Below are 20,776 nucleotides of genomic sequence, written 5' to 3'. Positions count from 1 at the left end.
ATAGCAGTCTGCCATCTTGAATTCAAAGTCCAGGATCTTTAAAATTTAAATAGATGAGACCTGTAAAACATACTGGAAGCTTTGCAGTCCCAGACAGGTGAAGGGACAGAAAATGTGTAGCCACTTCAAAAGGGTTCATCCTAAGAAGTCCTGGGCAAGTGTGTCCTGGGTGCAGATATTGTAAGATAACCATTGGTCACTGGTGGAAAAATATTGTCAGCGGAAGAAGAACTAAGACTCAGAGGCAGGCAAATGCTGTGCTTGAAGTCTATGCCAGTCCTTAGTGAAATGAAGGAAGAGTGTATTAGGTAAACATTGAGAAAGGAAAGTGGGGACCCCAGGTGCCCACACATGAGTTCATAGCCTCAGGCACTGTCTCAGAAGTGGTCAGTTCCAGAAAAGAAGCCCAGAGAACCAGATACCATCAGAATCAGGCACCCCACCCCCAAGTTCCATCAGTCCTCAGCCCTCTTCTTTTCTTGAACCCTCAGGGGATTTGACACACCGATCTGCCCTCACTTGGGCTATCACCACCAGGTGTTCAGACACAGGGTCTCCTGGTCCCTCAGCACCTTTGCTGCTCCTTCTCACCTCCTCAGGCTCTATCCACTGGGAGCTCCAGGGCTCAGCTCAGGACCCGTCTCTTCCCTGCTTGGTGATCTCGTCCCAGTTACCTGAACACTGGTGATGACACCTTTCTCCCCAGCTGACACCTCAGCCCTTGGCTCGGGGCTCAGGTTCCCAGGGGCTCGCACATCTAGTTCAGTGTTCCTCCAAGCCAGGGTGGGTTGTCAGCACTGTAGCAATGGATGCTTGAGAATGCAGATCCTTGGGCCATGACAGCCCTGGAGTCCAGACCTGTAGGTCGCAGGTGTGGTCGTGGACACGTTATCAAGTTCCCGGGGGATTGATCTGTGCTGTGGTCTGAGGACTGCTTCTAGTACTCATCTCAAACTTCTAGAAAAAAACCTGACGCTCTTTCCTGGTACAACCATGACAGACTTTCCACACCACTCTCAGAGAAAACAGAAACCCAGCACCCTGAGCTAAACTGAAATTAACAGGGCCATCCTGACATGTTCTGGTTCCCATAACAATACAGTCTTGAATAGTTCCTGCAAACCAATACTGAGTTAAAGCAGTATTATCCCTAACTTCTGCTGAGCTGATGTACCAAGGTAAATTGTGACCTTGAGGACTAGGGATAAGTGAGAAGTAGCTCCTTTTCCGTCACAGACAGATGAGTATGAACTTGAACACCTTGTAAAGTTTGTATGGTTTTCCTTAAACACGTGTTGGGTTTGTGTTTGTTGAGCAGGTCTTTGAGAAGTTCAGCCTCCTTGCCTTCTCTCTGGACAAACCCAGCATGTCCCAAGCAGGCTCCCCCCATCCCTGGTTCTGTGAAGGCCACCCCACTTGGAGTCTACCTTGACTCTGTGGCGTCTCTCACCGCACCCACCTACAAATCCTGCCTGCCCCAGCCCCTGAAGCTCACCGGGCCCAGACAGCACCCCCTCTCCCCAGATTTCTACAACAGCCCTCACCCCTACTGCTCTGTCCCTTCTCCCTACAGGAATTCTCCAGTCAGGAAGCCAGTGAGCCTGTTAAAGTGTGAGTCAGACCAGGGCCCTCCTCTGCTCAGAAACTTCCACCGGCTCCACAACTTAGAGAAGAACCCAATGTTCTCTAAGGATCCCAGGGCCCTCCCCTGCCCACTGGACCTGTCACGCAGGGCCCTCCCTTTTGCTCTCTCTCCTCCTGGAAAGAAACCCCCCCCCCCACTTCCCTGGGCCTCAGTCTTTGTCCCTTGTCCCCAGGGCCTTGAAAGCTGCTCTGGTTTCTACCTGGGCAACCACTTCTAGCTCTCTCCTTCACATGAGCACACAGGTGTGAGCCACATTTACACTCGTGTATGTTGTCTCTTGTCTGTCACCTTCCTCTGGAATGTAAGTGCCATGAAGGCAGGCCATTGGCCTGTTTTGTCCTCTTTGATCGTTGCTACATACCCAGCACTTAGAAAACGACCTGAGCTGCCTTTCAGCTGGAACCGCCATCTTCCAGTAATTCACCAAAATGACCAACACAAAGGGAAAGAGGAGAGGTACTCGCTATATGTTCTCTAGGCCTTTTAGAAAACATGGAGTTGTTCCTTTAGGAACATACACGCAAATCTACAAGAAAGGTGATATTGTGCACATCAAGGGAATGGGCACTGTTCAAAAAGGAATGCCCCACAAATGTTACCCAGGCAAAACTGGAAGAGTCTGCAGTGTTACCCAGCATGCTGTTGGCATTATTGTAAACAAACAAGGGCAAGATTCTTGCCAAGAGAATTCATGTATATGTTGAGCACGTTAAGCAAAGACCTGAGACAGCTTCCTGAAGCATGTGAAGGAAAATGATCAGAAAAAGAAGGAAGCCAAGGAGAAAGGTACTTGGGTTCAACTGAAGCACCAGCCTGCCCCACCCAGAGAAGCACACTTTGTGAGAACCAGTGGAAAGGAGCCTGAGCTGGGAACCCATTCCCTATGAATTCATAGCATGATAAATGTAAAAAAAATAAAGGACTTTTCAAGACTGTAAAAATGTTTCTTTTAATTGAGTACCAGCTTGGTATCTTCTCCCCCGAAGAAGTATTTAAAGCAAACTTTAACTGTGTCCAAATTCATTGGGTGATGGCTTTATTCAAATTTTGTGGGTTTTGAGACACCTGGATGACTCAGTTAAGCATCTGACTTTGGCTCAGGTCATGATCTTGCAGTCCATGAGTTTGAGCCCCGAGTCAGGCTCTGTGCTGACAGTTCAGAGCCTGGAGCCTCCTTTGGATTCTGTGTCTCCCTCTCTCTCTGCCCTCCCCTGCTCGTGCTCTGTCACTGTCTCAAAAATAAACATTAAAAAAAAATATGTGGTGGGGGTTTTTTTGCTGAAAGATGTGAAGTGGTTTATTGTACAATATACTCAATTTATTAGGAACTGCCAGATAGTACTTACAAAATATTTAATTGTAGTTTGAAAATAGTCCCTCTAAATCACTAAGAAAAAAGAATTTTAAAAAACAGATGAAAGGTTATCTGTTGAGATTGCATTTAAGCACGGAAAGTTGAGTACTTGTAATTGTATCAGGTCTTTTTAAAAAAATTTTTTTTTTAACATTTATTTATTTTTGAGAGACAGAGACAGAGCATGAGTGGGGAAGGGGCAGAGAGAGAAGGAGACACATTATCCGAAGCAGGCTCCAGGCTCTGAGCTGTCAGCACAGAGCCCGACGCGGGGCTCGGGGCTCAGGGCTTGAACTCACAAACTGTGAGATCATGACCTGAGCGGAAGTCAGACGCTCAATTGACTGAGCCACCCAGGCAGCCCTGTATCAGGTCTTAAATAGCTATGTTTTAAGGATAAAGAACTTCCTTTTGAAGCCTATTACTTAAAAAGATTGTTTAAGCACTCTGGTTCCTACTAAATTGTTTTCCCTGTCATGTCCTGTTAAGTGTTTTTCTATGTGGTGTTAGGAAAAATTTATTTATTGGAAATGCTCTTTGTTGGCCCAGGTCCTTTGCACTTGCCTTTGCCGGAGACTACCTACACTTTCTAAAGTTGGTGAATTTCTGATTGTCCTTTGTTCACCTTGCATGTCATAAGTGAACCTTCCCTGATGCATTTAAAAAAAATTTTTTTTTAACATTTATTCATTTTTGAGACAGAGCATGAATGGGGGAAGGTCAGAGAGAGAGGGAGACACAGAATCTGAAACAGGCTCCAGGCTCTGAGCTGTCAGCACAGAGCATGACGCGGGGCTCCAACTCACGGACCGCGAGATCATGACCTGAGCCGAAGTCGGACGCCCAACTGACTGAGCCACCCAGGTGCCCCTCCCTGATGCATTTTAAGGAGAGAAATGAAACTGTTGGAATCAAAGGAGAAAGTCTGGTTTGGGATGATAGAATTAAATCCCTTATATCTGTTACCACGGGAAAAAAACAAAAACGACTTGAGCTTGGTGGTGTTCACAGGCTGAGGGGACTGGGGGAGCAGCTGCTTGGTGAACCCCAATGCTCTCTGGGGGGGTTTGTCTTGTTCAATACATCAAGGGATTGTTGGAAATGCTGTCAGTGCTAGACGATCAAAAACTAGGAGGGTTCACTCACATGATGGTGCCTAAATCAAGTTTAAAAATGGTCTTGACAGTAAGTTCCAGTGCTCAGCTAAAACCACCGGATGGAAGTTGGCAAAGAGAAATGTCAAGTCCTGAGTTTAGGTTCAGAAAAGAAACTACGTTAGCAGTAGCACAGCTGCCCAATTTAAGTGAAAAGGGCTCAGTGTGAGCCCAAGGTGAGACGTGGCCAAGTGCAGGCTTGCGTTCTGTACGTGGAGTCAGGACTCCGCCTCCACGCATGGAGTCAGGGCCCACTGCCTCCTGTGGAGTTAGGTCCTCTGGCGCTTGGAGTCACACCCCCGCCCCAGCGTGTGGAGTCTAGGCCCCGCCCCCTGGCACGTGGAGTGAGGGCCCCGCCCTCTGGCGCTTGGCGTCAGGGCTCCCAGGTGCATGGAGTCTTAGCCCTGCCTCCGCGCGTGGAGTCTCGAGTCTCGCCCGGTCCCCACGCATGGAGTCTAGGCCCCGCCCCCAGGCGCGTGGAGTTAGGCCAAGCAGGCAGCAACGGAGCTGCAGGAACGTCACCCTCACTTGCAGGCGTCATGCGGGTGCCACATGCAAGGACAAGGCGCTGAGTGAGAGCGAGCTGAGGGTCGAGACACCCACAGGGGAGCACCTGTGAGCCGGTCGTACAGGAGAAGAGAGAAAAGGATGGCAGCCGGACTGACCAGGGCCGCAGAAACAACGAGGGAACCAGGCCTGGGCTTAAGGTGATGGAATTTTCTCTTCACCAGAACTGGCATGGAACAGGCACTGCAGGGGCTGAGAGGGCTCACAGGGGCCTGGAAAGGGTTTCCCGGGCCGTCCCTGCTCAGAGAAAGCTCCAGGGAGTGTGGTCACAGGGCGAGTCCTGGAACTGCATGTAGGGGACCCACCCAAGCGGACAGCGCTGACTCCGGAGATGACTGTCCCCTCCCTCCCAGAGGCATGGAAAACAAGGGGGGGCCCTGGGGCTGGCAGAGGTGCTGAGGGGAGAGGGACAAGGGAAGACAGACACAGGCAGCCATCACTTTATTTTTAAGAGGAAACGCACAGCAGTAGGCTCACAGACAGGACCTTCCGGGTGTTTTGAACTCATACATTTGGCATATTGGCTAACTTAGGTTGCTCTGCAAAATGAGGAAGAGGCTGCATCCTGTTCACAAATTAATGCTTATTCTAAACAGCAACCTGCCCTTTGGGCTTTTTTAGAACTTTGGACGGAGCTCCTGGAGTCCTCCATAGATGGCTGAGAAGGGCTGTTCCCACCCCAGGTCCAGCATGAGCCCCCCACATCCCGGAGGCCTGGGGAGGGGGGTGGGGGCCGCGCCCACCAACCTCTGCAGCCCAGAAACCCGAAGGGGGTGGAGGGTCATGGTGTCTGGTAAATTCAGGGTATACACAAGTTTGGCAAGAGTAGCTCAGAGGTCAAGCCGCATGCCAGCCCCGGAACATCACCCTCTCCACAGTCCCCTGGAAGCTGAGTCCCAGGCCCACCGCACCTCTGGCCTTTCCAGGTGCTGTGCTGGGGTGGCCTCAGGACCTTAGTTTCGGGGGAGGTTTCTGTTCCTCAGAGTGGGCACTGCCTCCCAGAAGGTCACTCTGGAAGGGAGCCCTGAGAACTGAGCTGCCCTCCAGGGGAGTGAGTCCAGGAGAGGCGGTGCCCCAGGGCTGTGGTCAGTAGGCTCTGTGCCCTGCTGTCCTTGCCTATAAGCTTCTCAGATCTCACGGTCAGTGCGTGGCGCCATGGATGGGGGTGTGGGCCGCTGAAAGCGAGACCCAACTGCTTGGGACAGGTCTCGGAGGGAGCACCATCAGGCCCCAGTGGAAGGAGATGTGGATGGGGACTAACCCTGACCCCGGGGCTGGAAGCAGCTATGGGAGGACCAGCCTGCCCCTGCCCCCTGGACAGCAAGCAGAGGCCACCACCCCCAGCAATGTGTGTGTCCATCTGGGTCAGGTGCCCTGTCTTGGGCCACAAACCCCGGGGCTCATGTGACAGGATGGGACTATTTGGTGATGGATGGGTGGACAGAAGCATTGCCAGTGTTCCCAGGGCATCCATGGAAACCCAAGCCCCGGAGCCCAGATCCCCATCCTAAAAGCCTCTCAGACCTGCTGTTCGGGGTAGCGCTGCCCCACCCTCATTCTGTACAGAGCTGGGGCCTCCCTCCCACCTCTAGATGGGATGGAGCCGCTCTCCGCAGGTTCTCAAAGTTGGCATTCTTCAGCTGTCCCAGCCCAGTGACAGCCAGTGACAGCTGAGCAGGAGACAAAAGCAGAGACAGGTGTAGGCTGCTGCCTCCTCTGCCTCCCCCTGCTCCCCCCTCTCAGGGCTATAAATACTCAGGATGCAAATGGTAAATGCTCTAGATGTTCATTATAAATTATAGGTGGATGATTGTGAATCTTTAGGCCATGAGGCCCCTTGGGGGAATATTTCAGTTCTTTTAAAAAAAAGAAACTAACCTGATGGTCTAGGAGGTCCCCTTCATAGCCTGGCTTCTGTCTGGGAGAGGCCAGGGTATGGGGAAGGATGACTGGGGGTGGGGCAGGGGGCACTACCGCCCCTCAGTGAGTCAATCACAGAGGAAACGAATGACCTGGCTCAGGTCAAGGGTGACTCTGAGCCAGACGAGAGGGAGGGCACCTTTGTCCCTACTGTTAGGTTGGAATGTTATTCCGTGAGCATTACTGTACTGATATATTTTTTGTAATTAGAGCACGCGAGCCGAGAGGGGTGGAGGGAGAGAAAATCCCAAGCAGGCTCCATGCTCTGCACAGAGGCAGATGCTCAACCCACTGAGCCACCCGGGTGCCCCTTTAATGTTTTTTAACCATTTAAGAGACCAGTGATATTCAAAAAGTGTGTGTTGTCGGGGTGGGCGGGGGAGCTCTTCTATACTTGTTCCACACTCCTGCCACGGAGACAGGTTCTGCCTGCATCCTTCCGGCAGGAAGTCCTGCCTAAGGGATGTGGGGGTGTGTGGTGGGGGAGCTCGCAGTCATCTGAACAGACCCTGTCTGCAGAGGCAGGAGGCACAGGGCCCTGCCAGCCAGTCTGATGGAAACCAGCAGAATCACCATGTCCTTTCCCATGACACTGCACAGGGGTCAGGCCGAGGCATATGGGAAGCTGGTCCTATCCTCCAACCCAGCCCTTCTCCATGTATGCTCTCCTACCACTGGGGCTTCTAGAATCCTGTTCAGTAATTGGGGGTGACCGGTCACCTTCCAGGAGGAGAAAGAGTCCCAGTTGTCCTGCATGGTGTCTAAACCATTCCCTTCTCCTTTTCCAGAAACTCCTGAGCAAACACCAGGCACTGGGATGACTTCTAATTTAATATTATAATAATAAAACCCACGGTGGTACAGAACCATGAGCTGCATTTTAAATTCCTAGGGCCACTAATGAGCACTGAACTCCTGCTGGAGCTGTTGTCAGGACAAACACACAGAATCGATGGCTGTGGCCGCAAAAATAAATGGAGCATGGCCTACGCCCGCCGCAGCCATCACCAGCGATGGCCACCCTGACCTCGCAGCATCTAGAGGAACCGACCACCTGCACAGAAGGCAGGATTAAAAGGTAACACCAAAATGCAAACACTAATGAGGAGAAACTCCTGGAAGGAGAAGTTTAATTTTCTTTTCCTCTTTTCACACCGTTCTTCCCTGTCCAAAGGGAGGTTCTTGATCGAAGCCTGCGGTGGGGCATGTCTGCTCCCTCTATTACCCAGTGGCCCTGGCACACACCATGCTCTCCTTTTTATTACAGATGATACCTTACTTTGTTTTCTTTTCCAAGTCTCTATCTAGAAAGAATAAGTGATTACAATTTTGTTATCTTCCAAAAAAAAAAAAAAAGGTGAAGTTGATGGTTCAGATCCATCAGCACAGCGATTTGACAATTGGGGTGACAGTGTAACTACAGAGCAATTTTTTGCACAATTGAGAACTCTTTTTTTTTTTTTTTGGCCAAGGAATCAGTCTAACAAACACATCCCACTCTTGCTGAAAATAATTTCTTTTCCCAACTCTTCTAGGAATAAAACACTTTTAATGTATTTGTCAGGAATCGACACTTCATTTAATAAGATTTAAAAAGTGACAATTTAAAGAGCAATTGAGAAGAGTCCCACATTCATCACGGCTCATGGTTCTAACTAAAATCAGAAGAAGAAAACCAGAAAAAGCACTGAGACCATGAGAAAGCAAGCATCTGTGTCTGGGTGGGTGTGCGCACGCGTCCTATTACAGCTGGTTCGGGTCCCAAGTGCTCGGCAGCAACCCCACCTTTCAGACCGCCTTGACCAGGCTGCCAGCCCCACTGGGACACGCCCCGCCTGGCCTGCTGTCACCCCGGCTGGCCCTCCCAGGAGCCACCAGAAGGTGAAGGCCATCCCCCCCCCCAAAGCCCCAGTGCGGTTTTTTACTCTCCTGAAAAACATGATCTAAGATGACGAGCAGGGGGTTCTGGCAGTGTTCTGTTTCCTGACCTGGGCAGTGGTTGCACAGTTTCTAACTGAGAAGCATCCCAGTAAAGGGCCAGGGGCCACAAGCACCCCTCTGTCTGTCTCCCCTGGGGGCCAGGCCTCACCTGGCCTCTCCTCAAACCAAACACCACCGGGGCTGCATCCTCATAGGGGTGGGGGAGCCACAGCCCTCATCGGCCCTGGCCCCCTCATCACTGGGCCGTTTCCCTCCTCACACTTCACGGCGGAGTTAGCCTCCACCGCCTGTTGGGTTGAGGACTCTGTGGGTATCTGGGAATCCTTCCAGCTGCGTGCCAGGCTGTCTTATCTGCTCTCCCATTCAGCTCCCTTAGTCTGTTTAAGCTTCGGGCCATTTTGGTCTAGTTGGCTGCAGGGAGAAGTCCTCCGCAGGGCCAGCCAGGGCCCTGAATGCCAGTCAACTGGGGACCTCTTCTCGGCTGCCCACTCACCCCTCATTCCCCGGAGATCTGTGCTTCACCCGGCATCTGTCTGGTGCCACACACCTCCACCGGGCTCTGCAGGCCCCATCCAGAAGGCCCTGGCCCAGCCAGCAGAAGGAGCCCCTCCCTGCTCCCGGATCAGAAGGCCCATCACGGAGACGGAGCCCACTGGCCTGGTAACGGGAGGTAGACCAGAGCAGCTTCTGAGCTCTGTCTGTGTCTGCCTGGGGTCCCGAGAAGGCTTCCCTGCAGGCAAGGCCTCCAGTCGGCACCAGGAGATGGCGTGGCCAGCTGATGGCTTGCAGAGATGCCTTCAGAACCACCCCACCCCTCCCACCCACTGTCATGTGTGATCGGCATGGCTTCATCTTCCTCTTCTTCCCTTACTGGATCAAAGTCCGTTCTCTCAAGACCTCACAGCGACGTGTGGAAGGTGGGAACACCGATGGAAATCTGTGGGAGAGAGGAGGAGACAGGAAGCCGCTGGCTGGGCAAGGCCCAGATGTGGGTCTGGTGCTAAAGCCTCATGGTCTGTGCCTTTTCGGACGGGACGGTGAGCTGCCAGACCAGCTTGGTTACCTGTGCCTGGGATGGCGACATGTACCTCGTGGGGCAGTGGGGCTGCACGGTCTGGACGTAGAGGGTTGGAACCTTCCAGGTCCTCGCCAGCCCGCTCCCCTCTTCCCAGGTCAGCAGTGCCAGCCCCCGAGCCCAGGGACTCCTCTCTGGACAGGAGACTTCAAAGTTGAGAAGGAACCCTCTGAATGGATACTTTCCAAACATCGGAACTCAGCCCTTGCTGACTTATCGGGCTCCTCTGTTCTCGCTGGGCAGGACTGCACTGCTGAAGGAAGTGCCGAGTGGACAGGAATTCTCCAGGCTGATTGGCAACCACGTGCTGAATGCTGACAAAGGCAGCGGCCAAGTCACAGAGGGCAGCCACCCACGGCAAGCGGGAGGCACTGCCATCTGTTACGGGAGCCTCCCTCCCCTCGCGAGCTGCCTGGCACCCCTCAGGGGTGCTGTTCACCCCACACAGTGGGGAAGGGGTCAAATGCGTGGGCTGAGGGCAGAGGGGGACCTGGAGCCCCCTGTGGCACGAGCAGGGACGCTGGCCCCATGGTTTCTCCTTCCTGCCAACGTTCAAACAGCAAGCCCACCTAACTTAACTGTTTAATCATGCGGTTTGATGACCCCATGTTCCCATGTCAATAGATCACTCAAAACGAAGGTATACTGGGGAAAGCATTTAGTCGGGCCAGTGGTTCTGTGTACGCCCACAACAGATATCTTTCAGACACCAGAGAAGAGCCCCCATGAAAGCCCATCTTCCTCCAAGTGGGGTCACAGGGTGTGCAGAGGACCTGGGTGTGCATCTGGGGGACCAGAGGACCACGGTGCCCAGCCTGACCGAGCTTCCCGTGGAGTTGAGTGTGACAGAGCCCTCGGGTGAGCTCCGGAGATGAGTGAAAATCAAAAGGCAGTCTGATCAAGTTCCACGGGATAGTTAGTGCTAGACTGAAAATTACTGAGAGACATGACAGAGCCAGATGAAGCGACGGCAGTCAGAGAAGATGGTCTCGAGGAGGATGAGGAGAAAAGCTTCTTAGAACGGCTTTTCCTTCCAATCCCCAGTTGAATCGTGTGGTCTGGGGGTGAAACACAGCAACCCCCGAACTGCAAAGGCCCAGTTTTGTGTTCCAGACACCGACGGGCAGGAGGGCTGCCCTCCCCCAGGCTCAGCTAACCTGTGGTGACTGGAGGGAGGGTTCCACCCAACTGGAAGCCGCTACAGACTTATATATATACATTTACATACGTGTGAACATTAAATTAGCGGGTGGCATAAGAACTAGTTCCTTGTCAGCCTCCCAAGCTTAGAGGCGAGGTACATTTCAGGAATGACAGGTGAGTCACTCAGGAACTCGAGTGACCATTAACTCCAGTGTCCTCGCACTGATTTGCTGTGTGTTTTCTTGAACTTCCTCAAAGGATTTTCCTGGTCAGACCGGGTGCCGTGATGAGCTGAGTCTCAGCCTCGCACAGGCCGTGTGCACAGTATCTCTGCTTCACCCCAGGCTTAACCGTTCAAAACCAAGGAAAGAAAATTACAGCATCAAAAGGGATTAAAACAAGTGATTTGCTGTTTGAGCATTTCAAGAAGAACTGGAACACCTATGATTCAGCAAATGGATGCTAACTAAGAAATAAAAAATCATTTAGTTGCCAGGGCGATGTGTTCCATGAAAGTAAACACTCTACGGAAACCCATTTCCTATAGGGAGCCTCCAGGTAATAAAGGCCTAACATACTCTCCTCTGCTTGAGTGCTGGCGGGCCATTGCTGTATTCTGACACGGGCCTGTCTACCGCTTCCTCCTGTCCCCTTTTGCCCGGGTTAGATTAGAGAGGTAGGGTGTTAATGGTGGGCTTGATGAAGATTGAAGACCCATTTTCTCCCCCTTGAGACCAGCCTGATTTGAACAAATTGAGGAGAACAAAGCAGCCCCTTTCTGTCCTTGGGAGAAAGCCTGTTCTGTGTCCATTTTTGCAGCCAGGTCTGCTCCTCCCCGGAGGGGGAGAGGGGCAGTCCACAGAGATCCCTCCTGGGAGGACACCGGTTCTTGCCGCTGCCCCTGGGGCCCACCCACATCACTCCACATCTGTGCCCCGGTTACTGGTGCTGCCGGTTGGGAGAGCGGGAGACGGAGCCTGGGCTGGAAGGCAGTGAGCTGCCACCGGGGGCCTGCAGGGCATGGGGGTCGAGCGGCGGCCCCACCAGGCTGGGGTCCCCCGTCCCCGACTCCTCACTGTTGTCCTCCTTCTGGCTGCTCTGCTGCTCTGGACACTCAAAGTGGACACAGTGGAACACCTGCAGAGAGAGAGAGCAAAGGCCGGTGAGCGACGGCCATTGTCCAGCCTCCGGAGGCTGCCGATGTCCTGCCGCCCCTGCGCAGACCTGGGACAGCGACTAACAGGTGACACATGGTTCAGTCAGGTGGGGTGAAAGTACATGGGCCGAGGGTCTAAAAGATACAGCCAGCACGACATGGATTCCTACAGACTGTTCTCACTGGATGACTCCATTTTTGGTTACCTTTATCATATGAGCTCTTCTTTTTAAATTAATTAATCCTTGCATTTGGCAGCAGGGTTAAAAGTCAACAGGGGTTGACTGGTGACGGCGCAAAACTATAGTAAAACCCCCTGCATTGTACACTATAAATGGGTGAGTTGTATGGCAAGTGAATTATATTTCAATAAAGTTGCCCTTAAAAATAAAAAGCCAGCAGGGTGTCACCCTGGGGGAGGAGCAGCTTATCTCCAAGGGTCCAAGTGAGTCCCTCCCTCTCATGCTCTTCCTGTGCCCTCAGGAAGGGAACAGCTCCTGACGTGTAATTATCTGCTGGGCAGCATTGCTGGGGAAGGGGCTTCACCCTGACGTGGTTTGGGCCAACCTAGAATGAACACCCTCATGTGGATTCTGGACTTCAAGCTGTTATTACAAAGCTGTAATCATCAAGGCAGTATGATACTGGCACAAAAACAGACACACACATCAAGAGAACAGAATAGAGAACCCAGAAATAAACCCGCAACTAGATGGTCAATTAATCTTTGATGAAGCAGGAAAGATCATCCAATAGAAAAAAGACAATCTCTTCAACAAATGGTGTTAGGAAAACTGGACAGTTGGGGCACCTAGGTGGCTCAGTTGGTTAAGCATCTGACTTCGCTCCGGTCATGATCTTGAGGTTTGTGAGTTTGAGCCCTGCGTCTGGCTCTGTGCTGACAGCTCAGAGCCTGGAGCCTGCTTCGGATTCTGTGTTTCCCTCTCTCTTTGCTCCTTCCCTGTTCACTCTCGGTCTCTCTCTCAAAAATAAACATTAAAATAAAATTAAAAAAAAAAAAAAAGGAAACTGGACAGCAACATGCAGAATGAGATTGGACCACTTTCTTACACCATACACACACACAAAATTCAAAATGAATGGAAGACCTAAATGTGAGACCAGAAACCATCAAAATCCTAGAGGAGAACACAGGCAGCAATCTCTTTGACCTTGGCCACAGCAACTTCTTACTAGACACGTCGCCAGAGTCAAGGGAAACAAAAGTAAAAATGAACTACTGGGACTTCATCAAGATAAGAAGCCTCTGCACAGCAAAGGAAACAATCAACAGAACTAAAAGGCAGCCTATGGAATGGGAAAAGATATTTGTAAATGACATATCAGATAAAGGGTTAGTATCAAATATCTATAAGGAACTTACCAAACTCAACACCCAAAAAACAAATAAGAAATGGGCAGAAGACATAGATACTTTTCCAAAGAAGACATCCAGATGGCTAACAGACAAATGAAAAGATGCTCAACATCACTCATCATCAGGGAAATACAAACCAAAACCACAATGAAATACCACCTCATATCTGTCAGAATGGCTAGAATCAACAACACAAGAAATAATAGGTGCTTGTGAGGATGAGAAAGGGGAACCCTCTTGCACTGTTGGTGGGAATGCAAACTGGTGTGGCCATTCTGAAGAACAGTATGGAGGTTCCTCAAAAAACTAAAAATAGAACTACCCTATGATCCAGCAATTGCAGTATTAGGTATTTACCCAAAGGATACAAAAATACAGATTCGAAGGGACATATGCACCCCAATGTTTATAGCAGTATTATCAACAATAGCCAAACTATGGAGAGAGCCCAAATGTCCACTGACTGATGAATGGATAAAGAAGGTGTGGTATATATACAATGGAATATTACTCAGCCATCAAAAAGAACGAAATCTTGCCATTTGCAATGATGTGGATGGAACTAGGTGTATTATGCTAAGGGAAATAAGTCAGTCAGAGAAAGATAAATAGCATATGATTTCACTTATATGTGGAATTTAAGAAACAAAACAGATGAACACATGGGAAAGGGGGGAAAAAGAGGAGAGAGGGAAACAAATCACAAGAGACTCTTAACGATAGAGAACACACTGTGGGTTGATGGAGGGAGGGAGGTGGGGGGTGGGCTAGATGGGTGATGGGTACTAAGGAGGGCACTTGTGATGAGCACTGGGTGTTGTTAAGTGATGAATCACCTGAAACCAATATTTCATTGTATCTTAACTAAGATTTAGATTTAAAAAAAAAGGAAAAGAAACCCTCACATGGAAGAGCCGGCCACCCCCAGGAGCCAGGAAAAGCTTGCTACCTGGAAGCATGACCGAGTTCTGTACTCAGTGTTGGGCCAACTATTATGTGAACAGGGCACAGCACAGAGCTCAGCAAATAAGGGGGAGGCATGGCCGACCCTGAGAATACACAGCATGGGGTGTGTGTGTGTGTGTGTGTGTGTGTGTGAGAGAGAGAGAGAGAGAGCGCCTAACATACCCGCTGTGAAACAGAAGGTGTGTGAGCTGGGGGTACAGTGACAGGGGACAGTCAGGAACTCCGTCAGAGGTGGGCCTTTGGGGAAGCTGACCTACACCCTCCCCTGCACACACGGAAGTTCCTTTCTTCACTAACAACCATATCCTTCTGGGGTTCTAGCCCCCTGGGGCCTGCCCTGAACTCTTGAAGGGGAGGAATCACATCCTCTGCAGTGGTGGTCTCTGGTGTGGGGTACACAGATCCACTTTCCAAGGAGCAAGCTGGCAGTTCTGAGGGAATCCGTTTCAGATCCTCAATATCTGTATTTTCCAACACTAAGAACATGACTGAATTCACAACACCCTTCCCCACCTCACAGAAGGAAAGCACAGCCCCCTAACCTGCCCTCAGCAAGGGGCCCTGACACCTCCTGGCCCCTCTGAGCGTGAAGACCCGCTCAAGTGTATTTGTGCCTCATGTAATTTTTTAAATGTAACTGGGCTTTTTCCAGAACTAAAACATTTTCAAGATACACTGGCTAAGGCCCATGAGTAAAAGTTTTGCACAATGTCTTTCAGATTTAGTATGCCTTATTTAATGAATTGGTTAAAATCATGTCACCAAATATTTATTCCTAGTAATTGGTCATCTTCCATCTTATAAAATGTTTATTTTTTAACCTCATATATATAAAAATAATTGTATTTAAACTTAGTATCTCACTTCTCAACCTTAAGTGTTCAAAGGATTACTTTTTTCCAAAGTTCTTTTATGGGTAAGTGAACAAAATGTTTGAAGGCCATGACTGCTGTACTTAGGAGACTCGAAGGGGAAGGGAAAAAAAAAAAGGGAGGGTGGCAAACCATAAGCAACTCTTAAATACTGAGAATAAACTGAGAGTTGATGGGGGGAGGGAGGGAGGGTAGGGTAGGTGATGGATATTGGACGGCACCGGTTGGGATGAGCACTGGGTGTTGTATGGAAACCAATTTGACAATAGATTTCATATTAAAAAAAAAAAAAAAAAAAAAAGCTAATAGGCATGGCCTGGAGGGAAGGAGAGGGCATCTGGGGTTAGAAGTGTTCCAGGCAAGGGGAATAACACAGGGGAGGAAAGGGCCCAGTGATGTCGGAGGAAAAGATCCGAGTCAGCAGGGCCGGCGAGGTCTCTGGGGCAGGAACACCCCACGACATGCTCATCCCATGTCCCACAGAGCTGGGCCTGTACATCAGATCCAACAACAAAGACTGACCTCAAAAGGACCCGTGCTGGTGATGTGCTACTGGGATATTTGAAAAGACTCATCTGGCAATGAGGGCAGGGTGGTCAGCTTGGGGCCCACACGCTGTCCTCAACAAGGGGTGAGAGCTTTGGGCGGGAGGTCAAAGAGGCCAAGGAGAGGAGTTACAGCCCATGAGGTGATTAAAGAGAAACACACATTGATCTTGGTTACTTGTTAGAGGTGAAGTTCAGCAAAGTGGGACAAATCCAAGAGGGGTCCCAGACTTCTGAGATGAGCTGGCACAGGAGGCTGGAGCCCAGGCATCTGGTGGAGCCCAGGCAAGAGGGGCCGCACAGGCTCACTGGGGAAACTGAGAGGTGAGGAGGGCTCTGGCAGTGGTGGATCCCAGCGAGAGGCAGGAGGGTGACGGGAGGGAGGCAATAGGGGCAGATGAAGCCTCACCTGGAATGGGGTTTAGGGGTGAGTCCCATTTTCTGAGGGGCCTGATGGCACAAGAGAGTCTTAAACAAACTGGTATGCTAGGCTGGGCTGGGACAGGAACTGAGGCTGGGGGACCGACGGGGCAGAAGCCCAGCCGCTAGATCCAAGCATCCTGGACAAACACGTTCTCCCTCTCATCCCCAGGCTTCTGCTTAAAGAAGTAAGTGGTGAAATTTGTAAAGTTACCACTGAACTTGGCTGCAGATGCTGAATGTGTAACTGCTTTGTAGTGATATTCATGCGAAGGGCTGATGGGAGCCTGGAGCCTGTGCAGACAGCGTGCAAGGCAGGCTGTGTGCCACAGGGGCATAGGGGCATGGCACACTCCCGGCCCTTCCCTGGTCACCCAGTGCTTCCTGGAGAACTACAACCCCTGCTCCCTTGGATGGGGGTCCACCCCTTCTTTCCCTGGGCCTGCTGGCTGGAGAGGAGCCATTCAACTCTGGATCTGCCCATGTTTGGTGAGTCTGCTCCTGGATGAGGGTCCATCTGTAGTGGATATGGCACTGGTATCCAGGGAGTGGGCAGGATGTGGGGCAGGGCTGGTGGGCACCTGTTTCTCTCCCCAAGGGAGGAAGTGCAAGCAGAGGGTGGGGGGCGGGGGGTGGACGAGAAACCATCTCTCCTTTGTCCCGGGGGCTCTATGTCCTCCACGGCTCCAGTGTGTGCATGCACATGCATCGTGCACACATACACACATGTGCATGTACACACACACACACACCTTTTTTACTGTAGAATCAAATTCACAGAAGGCAAATGTGATATCAACTGTGAGATTATAAATTCTGTGCTTACCTTCCTGCATCACTATTTTCTCCACACTCCCACTTTAATTCATTTATCTACTGCTGTTTCAAATTTCACATCTCAAACTCTAACGTGAAGACTGAGGCCATATGTCTTCAGGTCTATCCTGTTCATTTTGGCAAAGCCAGTCTCCCTCAGAGCGAGCAGATTCCACTCCCCGAAGGTCAGGTGGCCCTGTCCTCACCATGGTGCTTCCTGGGGGCCTCATGGTGCCAGCTGCCCTCAGTACCCCCGTGCCTCCTTTCCTCTCTTTCCTTCCTCTGCCTGTTCTAGCACATCTCTCTGCTTGGGCCCATCTGCAGGTGCTTACTGGTCAAAAGTTCAATGGGAGAGCCTTTCATGGGGATTTTAAACTGTCTAGGCCATTGGCCCTGACCTGTACCATGCAGGGCAAATTTGAACAGCTTCCTGGTAGCAGCTATCCATCTATTCCCCTCCATCAATGTAACGTTCTCACAGCTTTTCAAGTGACCAGACCATCTTTTGGTGGGTTAGCGACAGTCCTCTGGCTTTATGAACACTCCTCTTTCCAAGTAAGGAGGGGGTGGGGAGTTCGGAGGGAGGGGATGGTGCTGTTGGGCACACCTCTGCTGCCTGGAGCCCCACCCCCACCCCAGCCCCCTCTCCCAAGCCCCTCCCTGAAGCTTTTCCTAAGCCAGCAAACATCCTGTTCTCTTTCTCAGTCCGACCGACCGGTCACACTCTGTCCCCAGAGCCCACATCTCCACCCTCTGAGAGGGAAATGTTCTGAACATGCTGTACTTCCTGCACCTTCCCCTTTCCAACCCTGAGCCCTTTTCCTGTCCCATCGTGCTGTTATTTGTGTAATCCCATCGCCTGCGTTCTCAGCCCCGATCTCCAGAGGTTATCCCTCAGGCCCCTGAGCTGATGCTAATCCCTGCACTGACTTGAGACTTATCCCCCTCCTTCTCCTCAGTGTCCTTAATTTCTGGGTGAGCTCTTGCCCCACAGGCCCTGCGAGGCTTTAGGCTCCCTACCAAAGCCCGGCCCCCTCCTGCCTCTGTCTACCCACCTTGCAACCTTGCAACTCAAGGACCAAGGTGTGGTTGCCCTTTCTCCCATGCAGCCCTTGCACAATGATAAACACGTCAGTACAAATTCTGGATTGGAAGATAAAATTTAAAAAACTCTCAGTGAGGCTGGGCGCTAACAAGCTGGTCCTTCAGAACATGGCTCTCACCTCGGAAAGGGTCCACATCAGCGACGCTACCATCTGCTCTGCATGGTGCTGGTGAAGCCTGGGAAGACTGTATGGAGTGGGTGCCTAATGAATGCTTGCTGGCTTGCTTCTTGTTGCCCTCATTTCCACTGTCATTCCTGCTCCTAGCCTGCATTTCTTTCTTAACTTGGGTGATGCTGACTGCACAACCGTCTTTAGCCCATTTGACCCACCTGTTTTAAAATAATAGTGCAAACGGCTGTTATTCCCAACACACCTCACAATGCTGACAGCGAATCTCCACTGGCTGTTTTGTGTTCTGCTCTGGCTATTCCTCCCTGAGAAATCATAGTCGCTGCTCCCCTGCCACCAGTGGTCAGTCCTTCCACCTGAGATAGGGCAGACCGGAGGCCGTGGAAATCCCAGCTGCCTGACTGTGCTCATGCGGCCCTGGGGTGGGCGCACATGTGACCGGACCGGGGGGATGGGGCCACCTCTGAGCTGAGCTTCAGTTTGGGACTTGGAATCCTGAGTGTCGCTGAAGGACCAATTAACTTTAACATGGGTTCCCTGAGCATCTCCAGGGAGCCGAGCAGGCTCTGCCAGATTCAAAGGCAGCACACAAGAAACAGTTAATTTTATTAAGTCACAAACTGGTGTAGTGAGGATTTTAAGTGGAAAAGGGTGTTTTACAAATGGAAAGATGGGTAAGTCTTACCCAGAGACTGGAGTCACTGAAGAGGTAAAACGTGCAGTGGGAATCAGAACGAGCAGGCAAAGGGCGGGCGGGAGTCGGGAAATGAAGGGTGCCTCTGCGTGCCAGGCGCTGAGGACAGAGCGAGCCCCACATAGGCGGCAAGTGGCAGGTGTGACTAGAGGAACCGGGTGAATGGGGTTTGGAGGTCAGGAGGTTTGAGTGCATTCATTCACTCCACAACACTTATGATGCACCACCTGCATGCCCACCATGCGGGTCCTGGCCCCTCAGAGGGTGCATCATCTGATGAGGACAGCAGACACCTCAGTGGACAGGCAAATGGCTCTGGGCCTACAGGGAGCCATGAGGGTGTGGTGGGGTCCCAACCGGCCCGGGGGAGTCGGAAATGCTTCCTGGGGGAGGAGATGCCAGAGCTGAGTCGGGAAGCTTGAGGCAGCCAAGCAGGAAAGGCCAGAGGAGGGAGCCCTTGGCGCAGCAGGAGAGGGGAGGCTACTGTAGCTCTAGCCTTGGTGGGGAGGGTGATGATGGAGAGAGCAGGAGGGTGCAGGCTGGGTGCAGTGGGGTCATGGCCCAGGGCAGTACCATGAGGGACTGGCCAGACCTGGGTGGGGAGCAGGGGACAGGGGCTCTGGACAGAAGAGACTCTTGAAAAGGGACTAAATTTAAAATAGTACAAAAGAAATACATGTTTATGGTGACAACTAATAAAAGTGGTTAAAGGAGGAGGGTAGATGACAACAAACCCTTAAACACTGAAACCCCCTGATGTAGACTAGCAATTTGGGATAAACAGAAAGAGTCCTTTTTAAAGGAAGAGTAACAGAACTGGGTAACAGATGAGGTGAGACCGACACAGGAAAGAAAAGGCTCCGGGGATTCTCTGGGAGGGCAGAGATGGCAGCAGCGGGTCCCAGGGGGCTCCCGGCTCAGCCAACCTCCGAGGGCCCGTCCTCATCTTCAGATCCTTTCCCTGCTTTTGTTTTTCACACTTCAACTGCCCCACTGAGCACAAACACTGACCAGGCGCTAAGCAGGGGTGCCCCTGCCTGTAGGAGTTTACTGTTCTGCAAAGGAGGCAGCAGTGTGCCCAGGGTCACATGCGTCGTGGCATTCTGCCTCAGGGCCAAGCAGCTCTGAGCCGGCTCACCCGTCTGCAGAACAGTGTGCAGGCTGGGCTGTGGTTGAGGATCCACCCACCCGCCAGCTGAACCTAACACAGTACGAAGCCAACACCCGTCACGTCCTGGGCTATGGCACCTCACCACCATCATCTCGTGCAAAACTGGGGTTCTCCCCGTCGGGAACTTGGGCACCCAGAGAGGGGGCCTAACTGTTCTCAGGAGCCGGGGTGGAAGGCGAGCCTGTTGCGGGGAAACTGGCTCCTTCCTCGGGGGTCGCGGTCACGTTGGTCGTTGGTCGGAAGGGGCCTGAAGCGCCTCCCTCCTCCTGCCGCAGGGCCCCTGCTCTCACACGGAAACGAGGGGAGGGAGCGATGGCTCGGGGGCGCGGGGTGCCATCGGAAGTGTGCCGCCTGCCTGCCACACCCTCAGGCTGCTCTGCCCAAGTGCACCTCTGGCCTCCCTCTAGGTGGAACAGCCAGGTTCTGAGTTTCTCTTCACTCAGAAGCTTGTGCAATTCAATTTCTTTCCTGCGAACCTTCCCAAGACTGCAATACCCCTCGGAAAGGATGTGACCAAAAGTGAATGAGGCATACAGGGCAGAGTCGCACTACTGATTTATGCAAAACCATTACGACCGCCGCCGCATCATTTTCCCTTCCCCTTTTCGGCAATCATGTATCCCATTAGCCTGTTTGATTGCCGCCGCTCACAAAGGGGCACCTTCGCTGAACCAGCTTCAATGGCCTCTGGATCTATCCCTGGAGAGGAGCCGGCTAATTTGGA

At 51.7% G+C, this 20,776-nt stretch overlaps 1 protein-coding gene and 1 pseudogene across 4 annotated transcripts in view; one reads left to right on the top strand and one right to left on the bottom strand.

Moving 5' to 3' along the window:
- The first annotated feature begins 1,727 nt into the window (after positions 1 to 1,727).
- LOC113598531 (60S ribosomal protein L21-like) lies at positions 1,728 to 15,010 on the top strand (annotated as a pseudogene).
- Positions 8,170 to 20,776, bottom strand: part of BTBD9 (BTB domain containing 9) — a 413,472-nt gene continuing 400,865 nt past the window's right edge. For all 4 annotated transcript variants that reach the window (XM_027057832.2, XM_027057831.2, XM_015069790.3 and 1 more), the window contains one exon: positions 8,170 to 11,936. In XM_027057832.2, coding sequence (XP_026913633.1) covers positions 11,739 to 11,936 — 198 coding nt within the window. In that variant the 3' untranslated portion in view covers positions 8,170 to 11,738. The remainder of the gene's footprint in view (positions 11,937 to 20,776) is intronic.

Source organism: Acinonyx jubatus, chromosome B2 (assembly GCF_027475565.1).
Source record: "Acinonyx jubatus isolate Ajub_Pintada_27869175 chromosome B2, VMU_Ajub_asm_v1.0, whole genome shotgun sequence".
Lineage (NCBI taxonomy): Eukaryota > Metazoa > Chordata > Mammalia > Carnivora > Felidae > Acinonyx > Acinonyx jubatus.
The sequence above is the reverse complement of the archived record's forward strand: the minus strand, read 5'-3'. Positions and strand labels throughout refer to the sequence as shown.